The sequence below is a fragment of the Silurus meridionalis genome, chromosome 4 (assembly GCF_014805685.1).
Source record: "Silurus meridionalis isolate SWU-2019-XX chromosome 4, ASM1480568v1, whole genome shotgun sequence".
In the NCBI taxonomy this organism is placed as follows: domain Eukaryota; kingdom Metazoa; phylum Chordata; class Actinopteri; order Siluriformes; family Siluridae; genus Silurus; species Silurus meridionalis.
This window is the reverse complement of record NC_060887.1, coordinates 34,473,840-34,483,626: the sequence shown is the minus strand read 5'-3', so window position 1 is coordinate 34,483,626 and position 9,787 is coordinate 34,473,840. Positions and strand designations below refer to the sequence as shown.

The window sequence follows — 9,787 nt, the reverse complement described above, 5'->3', positions numbered from 1 at the left end:
ACATACGTAACCTAGAGACGTTTTCTCACATCTCTAAAAGACATGCCAGTAAGTAGATCAATGACTTAAAATTGTTAAGTGTGAATGAGTGTGTAAATAATAAGAATTATGGCCAGTGTGTCCAGTAGGGACTTGTCACCCTGATCTGGATAGAGCAGTTGCATCTATAAATAAATTACGTACATTTAGATAGATAGATAGATAGATAGATAGATAGATAGATAGATAGATAGATAGATAGATAGATAGATAGACAGACAGACAGACAGACAGACAGACAGACAGACCACAAATGCAAACAGGCATTTTAAATGTAAAAATATTTTATTATATTGAGGCAAGGAATTTGCTTTATGGTTTTACCTTAGTTGACCTGAATAAGTCAATCGGAGGACACTGTCTGGAAAATGTTTCTGTGAAAAGGGTTTGCTTGTGTAAACAAATGTGACTGAGTTCAGTGCCAAATCCCAGATGAGACATTCTTGGCATTCTAGTTTTGCACTTTATGCTTCTGTACAATGGATCACGTGTTTGATTATTTCAAATAAATAAACCATGCTCTATAGAAAATAACCGGTTTTTAAGGCACAGTTTAAAAAGAATAACAGCAATACTACAACATTGTCCTTGATGCTACGTGATAAGTGTTACACAGAAATGGTGCCATTAAACTGCCTCTGGCAACACCATTTAGGGTTTTTATCTGTTCACCTGCAGGAATTTATTCTCATGCCATTTTCTTTTAATGTAACCGTTACTACAGGTGTGCCATTGCAGATGTGCTTACAGGAATCATGTGCATTTACTCTATAACAGGTGGAGCAGGGTTTGCTCTCCTTCTTAAAAATTAAATCTGTACACAGACACTGATATTTGCATTTTGACCACATGCTGAAAGCATAAATACAACATAATATTTATAAAACATACTTAAATGTAATTGTAAAATTAGTGGTTTAGAAACTTTTCATATTTATTCACTGTAAATAGCTTTTTCATAAATTGCTCAGTAGAATGTTATTTGGAAAGGTTGTATTGACTTGTACTGTAGACTCTCTTTGTTCTTGGTATTCCCTAATGAAAGATAATGAAAATAATGACCCACAATATTTAGACACAGGCGTATGCTCTTTTATAAAACTACCCATTTCTTTATGACCCTATAAGCTCTGTTTCTGAATGCCCCTGCAGTCACACATACAGTACATACTGGTCGAGTCTTGCTGGGTAGCAATTCAAAATGCCAATGACTCCCCTTCCTTTGCCAATACAGGAAATCAACCACAACCATCAGCCTGATCAGTCTCTCAAAGTCTTTAAAACCAATAAGTTAACTGCACATTGAGATGATTCATAATCACAAAAAATATATCATTGCTGACTGAGGACTACCCACTTCATTGAAGGTACTTTTACAAGGGTCTCTTTCCCCTCCTCCACCTGGTATAATATTGTCCTCAGCCTTTTCTCTATACAACAAATGAGAGAAAGAATCAGGAAAGTATAAGAAAATGTCATCTCCAGGCTGTGGCACAGGTTAATTGACTGGACTGAATCTGGATTTTAATTTTAAGGGAGGTCTTGGGATGTATTCGGGATTGGAGACATAACATAAGATGTTCTTAGGATGGAAAATTTTATCTTAGGGGTTACAGACTAGTGCTTTCACTTCAATAAAAGAGAGAAATAAATTGAGGAAGTAAAAGAGGAAAAGGAACTTTTGAAGGTGAGGATTGGTTTAAGAGCTGGACTTGAAAAAGTGAATGGCCTATTTTCTTTAATTATGAATTGCAGAGGAAACTAAGAAACCTACCCCTGGATATGCCACCACTCTTTCACCACTCTTTCATTTCCCTTTTCTCAAGGAAGGGACACCACTCTTGTTCCTGTTGGCAAGGGCATAGTGAACTGTTCCAGCTCCACCTGGTCCATAACATCATTGTTGTTTTACCATTCAGACATCACAGTGCTGTGTAAACATGGAAGTTCAATCACCCTCACTGATTGTCATGGTTATGGTGTTTACCCAACCCTCTTAATGACCATTTTCATGTTTCTAAATTTTTACTAATTCATCCTGGGGCATGATCTTTCAAATGTTAGCGCTCTCCATGCACAGGTGGAGGATGACCTGCTGATAAAGGTTTCCATGATGGTGTACTAGTTCTGGCACCCTGGTTGGTGTAAGGACTTGCGAAGCAGACATGAGAGGTATCTGTATTAAAGTTTGTTTTAGCTTTTCCCAGTTTCTCTACTAGATAAAATGTATAAAAAGAGGCAACATTAATCCGACACAGGTATATGCTCATTCATGAAATAACCAACTCTTCTCAAAGACTCCGCCTCCAGTCACAAAAAAAGCTTGACAATGCCTCAACTAGCACAAACCTCCTGGTTCATTTAAGAAACAGAAAAAGCGATGTAAACTCAAAGGCTACTTTATTAGAAAGACCTAATATCCCTGCACATTAATGGGATTATCCAACTGGCTAATCATGTGGAAGCACTTCAATGGAGACAATCATGCAGACACAGGTCAAAAGCTTCAGTCAGTTTTCACGTCTCATGCTGCAGAGGTTAGTACACTCTCTTTCTCTATAGCAAACATAACCCAATATATCTGCAAGGCTGCCTGTTCAGACAGCATGCCTGGTCAGGGTTGTGCAAACCAAGCAGCTGTTGTTCTACAGATATTTTTTCCTTTTCCTTCCCCACATTTTAAAACATCCACCTTTGTGTGCAAGAAATCTTTAGTAGCCTGCCAGAGTGACTGCCAGCCTGCACCCACTGTATCCTGAGATTACTGTTAACAAATACTAGTTAAATGTGATTCTATGGAACAGTTAATGCCAAGTTTTGATTAAGTTTTAATATAACTATATACACTATAGATTATTTAGCTTAATATAGATTAATACAATAATTATATAGCTGAATAGACATTACCCTAATTAACTGCATACGTTTTCAGAATAAGCAGACTCTGTCTTTAAAAAATGCATGCAATGCTGCTGCATTTGCTGCAAATGAGACAACGTTCTTCCAGATCCCTGGTGCTACATAAAACAACATAAATTATAGATAGATAAATTAAAGTACTTTGTTGTAAACAGAGCTAGACTCAAAACTTTTTGATATAACCTTGTACTGTTTTATTAAGATGCAGACAAAGAATACCAACAGTCTGAACTTGAGTCAAAAAGAGAGTTTTTAGTTCTAAAAAGTCCTGAAATGGTTAACAACTGCTGCAAAATGTGCCTGTTCAGACATTGTGACGACTCCCAGACACTCAGCTGATATCAAGTGGAAGTTTGTTCCACCACTTGGTGACAAGAGAAGGGCCTTGAAGCATATCTTATTAGGATCAGTGGGGATTTCTGGGTAATGCCCCCCCACATATTTTCCGTTCCTGCCACAAGATGGCATTGGGTCTCCCAATTAGTTGTGCCTGTCTGTCGCTGGTTCTATGTTGATCTGTGGCCAAATATTTTGTAGTTTGTTTTTCCCATGTCATCTGCATTGTTCTCGTGTACCCTGGTGTCTTTGTTTTTGAGTTTGTTTTTGCTTTGCTTTTGTCTTTCAAGACTTTGAGTAATTCTGCTCTTCTTTAGAGCCTTCGTTAATGTACTCCTCCTGGATAGTTTTTGTTTTTTCCTGTTGGAATATTGGACTTTCTGCTCGAGAATTTTTTTTTTTCATTTTAATATTTTTAATTTTGGATTTATACTTTTTTGTGTTTCATGGACATTTCTAATAAAAATTAATTCTTTGTCACTTTCAAGCATGTCTCTGCATTTGGGTACGCTCACCTCCCTGTGGCAGATGGTTAGAGATCCTGCCTCTCACTTTAATGTCTCCGGTTCGAGTCTTGACCCTGACATGCTTCGCTTGTACCTTGAGAGATGGTGGGACCAGTCGAGCAGTGGTTGATGATAAGAGGGAGAATGATTTAGTGCAGGATAATTACATGCTGATACTAAACATTAAATTAAAGAAAACTCATGACAAAGATTTAATTGGTTTATGAGAACTGCTTAAGCCTCCGTTATAACAGGCATTAATTATCACATCAGAACACATTAATAATGACATACAACAGTTGTTGGAAACCTAAAATGCTTAAGGCAGGGTTGAGGCACAAGGAAGTGAGTTAAAATATGTGATGTGTCAAGGATTTCCATGCATTACCTGTTTCCTAACTTGTGGCTGTTGCATCTGTAAGTTTCTATTTCTTCGCTGACACCCACTTAGTAAATACTTTCCAATAACCTGGTCTATTATTAAAAAGTGATTCAACAGAAAGAACATCATTACAGTCTTAGTTTTTCCTGATTTGGTTTGTTTCTTCATTAGAACAATGTAAGTCATTGTGTAGCTTAGCACTGCCATGGATACATCAATATATACAACATAGTATTTATGTTCCAAAAGAGTTTTACTTGTGATCTGTTTAGCTGATTACTGTAAATAAAATAGATTTTCATGTTATTTTTTGACCTAGAACCCTGGAGAAGCGAGGCAGCAACCTGCTGCTGGAATATAAGGAGTTCAACACATATTGTGGTGTTCTTTATTTTCAGTTACGCTAGGTTTGCTGAGCAAATAACTTTCAGATTGGATATGTCATATAGGCCATGGAAATAAATAAATAGATAACGTAATATATTAAAAATTATTCCTAAAAATGTGTTTGTAACATTATATTAGAACATATTACATCATTGTTCTGTAGTTCAGAAGGATTCCCTTATTCACTACAGTAACGTAACTCATGAATAACACTAATTGTGATTACCTAACGGGCTGCTTCCAGTTTCACTTTCCTCTCCAGAACCTCCCAGCTCTCCTGTCCTCTGGACTAGTATCAGAATGCCATTATGCAGGAAGAACGCAGGTTTACCTGCAGTGCCTGGAGGCAAATGTAATACCTGTATTAATTTTGCAACAAAGATCTGGTCCAGCAGGAAACAATAATAATCCATAAGAGACATGAGAGTCTTCTGGAAGTTTACTTCCTCAAAAAGAAGTTGCTCTCAATTAATTTGGAAGAGATTCCCCCCGCACCAAAAAAATAAATAAATCATTGTCCTAACTAAGACAAACACAGCACTTTTTCTTAATCTGGATAATCCCTGGCTGAGGAACCCTTATTAAAACTGCAGAGCTAAACATGTGCAGGAGGTTTAGTTTGGAAAAACTTTGGCATGTGGAATTAAATTCCTACTGAAGTAGGCAAAAATGCATTATAAATATTAAAGTGTTATAAAGTATTATAAATATATACACTGTAAAAAAAAAAAAAAAAGTTATGACTGCTCCAGTAGTGGAAGTGTCATTAAACTAAATAAATAATTAAAAAAACTAAATAAATAGTACTTCAAACTATATTATACACAAGGATTTATTCACATGGAAATACTCGCTATAAAGAGGGAATATATCATGGATGGGATGGATGGTAACTTGTGGTCAGGATCAAACCAGGGACCCTCAAGATGCAATCTCCAAGAACAATGTTCAATACTCCACCACTGTGGGACCATACAGGAGGAAAATGCTACAGCAACAAAATTCAATTCTGGTTGAAATATTTTTTTGCAAATTGGTGCATCCGTGTTTGGTAGCTTTCCATTACTTGGGTAGTGCTAGTTTTAATTTATGAACACAACAGCCTTATGCAAGGGACACGATGAGAAATGTAAATAAATGAAAAGCAGATAAAGAATAATCTCAAAGCCTATCCAAGTCATTCTGAATCTAAGACCGTTTAATACTTTCAAAGGCTTTCACTTCACCCTTTCATCATCTCATTATGAGCTTTTGAAAAGGTTACCTCCGGTGTGTTAATGTAACAAAATAGGCGTGTATTCCTGTACATAAACGTGCTCGACTGCAGACTGCCTTAATTCCTCGCAAGACACGGCATCGAAAGCTAGTTCAGGTAAACAATTATACACCTCCACACTTTTGAGCAAAGGGGACTCCCACATGGCAAACTGGAATGTGATGAGGGAATCATCTGGTTTCATTTTGGGTAAGAGTGACAGGTGTGGTGTACCTGCTGCAGCATCCTTTCTCTATAAAAGCTCCATGGAGCTCCAGGGCTCAGCATCACACCTCCAGCCTCAGCAGACGGCTTAAAACGAGACAGAACTTGTCCACAGGTAAGTCAACAAACCTTTTATTTAGTTCATAATATGTTTTTATCTGTAAGCAAAGAGAGATGGATATGCTTTTACTTAGAGCTATTTGCAGAAATGTATCATTTAAATCAAGAATGTTCAACATATTAGTTTAGTGACTGATGGAAAATCGATATCGCCTCTTTAATGAGTTTATCTAATCAGTGTTTATCTGAAAAGTACATTCTGAACATGTAGCACATACAGATCATCAAACGTCATAAAGTCAATCCTGTTTTTGCAATATAACTATTCTTCTCAATAATCGAATATATATATATATATATATATATATATATATATATATATATATATATATATATATATATATATATATAATGTATAAATATACTGAATATACACAATGGCTTGCATAGTAATTCACTCCTTAAACTAGTGTTATATGTGAACCTATGAAAAATAGGAGGTAGACGAATATATATATAGTTTTCACAGCTATCTACAAAAAACAACCATAAAGACGTGATTTTATTCCTAAGTACTATATTCGTTTACTGCATTTCAAATAATAAAGACATTCCTTTGAAAGAACAATTGGTTACAATGTCAGTGTTCTGCTTGTTGATAAGATGTAGTTTCTTGCTCTACATTTCCCCCTAGTGGAATAACAGAGAATAGCTCTTCAGAAAACGATTCTGTCTCTTCAACTATAGACAAAAAAATTCATTTTATCTGGATTGAAAACATCATAGTTCATCACAGTGTTTCCGAACTTCCCAGATTCCACAGTTTCATTAAAGATGATCTGGATCCGAGTGCTCATCGTAAGCAGCTTGTTGGCTCTTCTTCATGCTCATAAACACTGCACACAGCTTGTAAAATGGGGAAACCTCCTCCAAACCTTAAGCAGCATGGTAAATGAACATTGTCATATGTTTAATCATTACTGTATCTCCATCATAAAATATTCCAGTTCACACATTCATTATCGTTCATAGTTGTGTGTGTGTGTCTGTGTGTTAAACAGAGCAGTGGGATATCTGAAACATGTGCTCATCACTATAACAAGGACAGACTTTGTGATCCATCACATATGCTACATCAGGTGAAGTATTAATATCAATTATTTATTCATTTTTGCAAAATAAAAAACAGAGATTTAATTAGATTAGATAAGATTTAACTTTGCCATTGTGAAATGCAGTTAGCATCTAACCAGAAATTGCTATATAATAAAAAGCTATATAATAATGGCCATATATATATATATATGATTTGTAAGTGACTTCTGAGGTCATGAGTTCAAATCCCAGGCCTTTAAACCTCAACTGGTCAGTTATATAAATAAGATAAATGTAAATCACTATGAATAAGGGTGTATCCCAAATGATTTAAATGTTATAATCTAAAAACTATTACAACATTCAGCTTGTTTAACAGCAGGTTCTTAGCAGGTTAGACTGCTATATTCCAGAACTACCATTACTTCAACATTCTATACACATTTACTTCATCATGATATGAGCATGTTCTTCACACCATTAACACAGACTGGCAAACAGTAACAATGTAATAATGTGTGTTTACACAGATACATTTATAAAAGAAGCTGTGGCAATGTTGCCGGAATGACTACAAAATAAATAAATACATAAATAAATAAATTGCATACATTAAAAAAATAATACTTCCCTGAAATTGGAAACCAAATGTAATTACTACCAACTATTCAAATAAACCTAAACATATTTATAGTTAATATTTTAATCAGAAGGTTTTCTAGTGAACGAAAGCAATGATCACCCTAATCCTTATTTTTAGGATACATCTTATACATTTATTTATTTACACATATTATTAACTTAATTATTAATGATAGTAATTTTTTTATCCTCAAGTCATGTGTCTAAAACTAAGACATATTTCAACATATAAAATTCTTATCGTTAATATTAATATTCAATTTGAAGTATGTCACGTATATATATATATATATATATATATATATATATATATATTTTTTTTTTTTTTTTTTATATATATATATATATATATATATATATATATATATATATATTTACATATACAGTATATATACATACACACACACACACACACACACACACACACACATCTTTATACACATACACACACATACACATACACACACACACACATCTTTATGTAGTCAAAAAGGACAAACTGTAAAAATGTATAGCTGACTGTTTGTTTTTTATGTCCTCAGGTGGAACTGAATGCCATGCTGCTGTCTGATGTCATGAAGGAAGCAGAATCCATTTACTACAAAAATCCAAACCCTGAACACTTCATCCACCAGCTTCAACGCACACAACGCACTCTAACCCAATGCGTAAGTCAATGTAGAGACTTACAAAACAGTAACTAAGAACCATACAAACGAAACAAAATATTTTTTTATGATTAATGAATGAATGAAGCTATATTACTAGATATTGAACTTTAGTTCACAATAAAACATGTAGTATACAGTAAACATCATATTCAAGTTTATACCACAGCATGAATAAATGTTAAAAAGTGTGTATAGATTATATTATATTTTATTATATTATATTATATATTATATTACAATGCTATTTGTAAGTAATTTGTTTGTAAGCTATTTGTTTGTAATTTAAAATAGTATTACAATAATAATAATAATAATAATAATAATAATAATAATAATAATAATAATAATGGTGTTTTCCAGACTCTTCACCCCCAGACCTTCGATCACAAGCCTGTCACTACGTGCTTCAAAAAACTGCAGACTTTTATTCAGGACAATATGGTAATTATTTTCATGTATTAAAATAATTAAAGAAACAGCCCAAAACTCGATCACATTAAATAATTGAATGTGTTAAAAAAAAGCTTCATCTCTCTTGTTCTCTCTTTGCTCACAGTCTCATGAGAGCTGTGCGTGGGAGATAGTAAATGTGACAGTGAGGGAAATCCTTCAGCGGCTGGAGAAACGCATGCTCCGGAAACGACGCTGAGCTCGATGGTTCCTTTTGTAACCTTGTCTTTCTTCTTTGTTTCTTTGTCTTTCTTTCATTCTTTTTTTTATTTCTCTCACTATAAATACTTGTCTGTATATTATCAATGTCTGTGCATTGATTCAACTTTAATATTTAAACAAGAGAAGATAATATGTGCCAGATAAATCTACTACTAATAATAAAGTATGTTTTTATTAAACACTTCTAGATGGTGTACTGTATCTCATGCACATAAGCTGTTGGTCTTTCTGCCCTTTTTTTAAATTAAAATAAGAAAGTTTTATATTTTATATTCTAGTCTCATATTTATAAATCGCTTAATGCAAATTTTTGTTAATGATTATATTAAGATTCCTATTTTTGTAAGAGTAATTAAATAAGCACTAAAAGCAGCTTAGATCACAAACAATGGCTGCTGCTCAAGTTCATGGATATACTATAATTTAATATTTTTTATGACAAAGTGCTTTGTAGAAGACACCAATAAAGTACATAAATATTCCTAGATTTATGAGTGGAATCACATGATTTTACATATGCATTTTACAGCTGTGATAAACAGATAGACAGACATAGATAGATAGATAGACAGACAGATAGACAGATAGACAGACAGAC

At 34.1% G+C, this 9,787-nt stretch overlaps 1 protein-coding gene across 1 annotated transcript; it reads left to right on the top strand.

Annotated features, from left to right (window-relative positions):
- Window positions 1-2,386: 2,386 nt before the first annotated feature.
- Window positions 2,387-9,452, top strand: LOC124384884. Its single transcript, XM_046847868.1, has 7 exons — window positions 2,387-2,576; window positions 6,040-6,164; window positions 6,924-7,057; window positions 7,171-7,248; window positions 8,389-8,514; window positions 8,878-8,958; window positions 9,074-9,452. The coding sequence occupies exons 1-7, from the start codon at window positions 2,512-2,514 to the stop codon at window positions 9,164-9,166; spliced, it is 702 nt and encodes a 233-aa protein (XP_046703824.1). The 5' UTR covers window positions 2,387-2,511; the 3' UTR covers window positions 9,167-9,452.
- Window positions 9,453-9,787: the final 335 nt, after the last annotated feature.

Bases quoted from the DNA above. Each gene is read 5' to 3' on its own strand.
- LOC124384884 (XM_046847868.1), top strand. From the start codon at position 2,512: ATGGAGACAATCATGCAGACACAGGTCAAAAGCTTCAGTCAGTTTTCA. The intron at 2,577-6,039 runs GTTAGTACACTC...ATTTTGGGTAAG, and splicing joins TCACGTCTCATGCTGCAGAG to AGTGACAGGTGTGGTGTACC. The intron at 8,515-8,877 runs GTAAGTCAATGT...GGTGTTTTCCAG, and splicing joins AACGCACTCTAACCCAATGC to ACTCTTCACCCCCAGACCTT.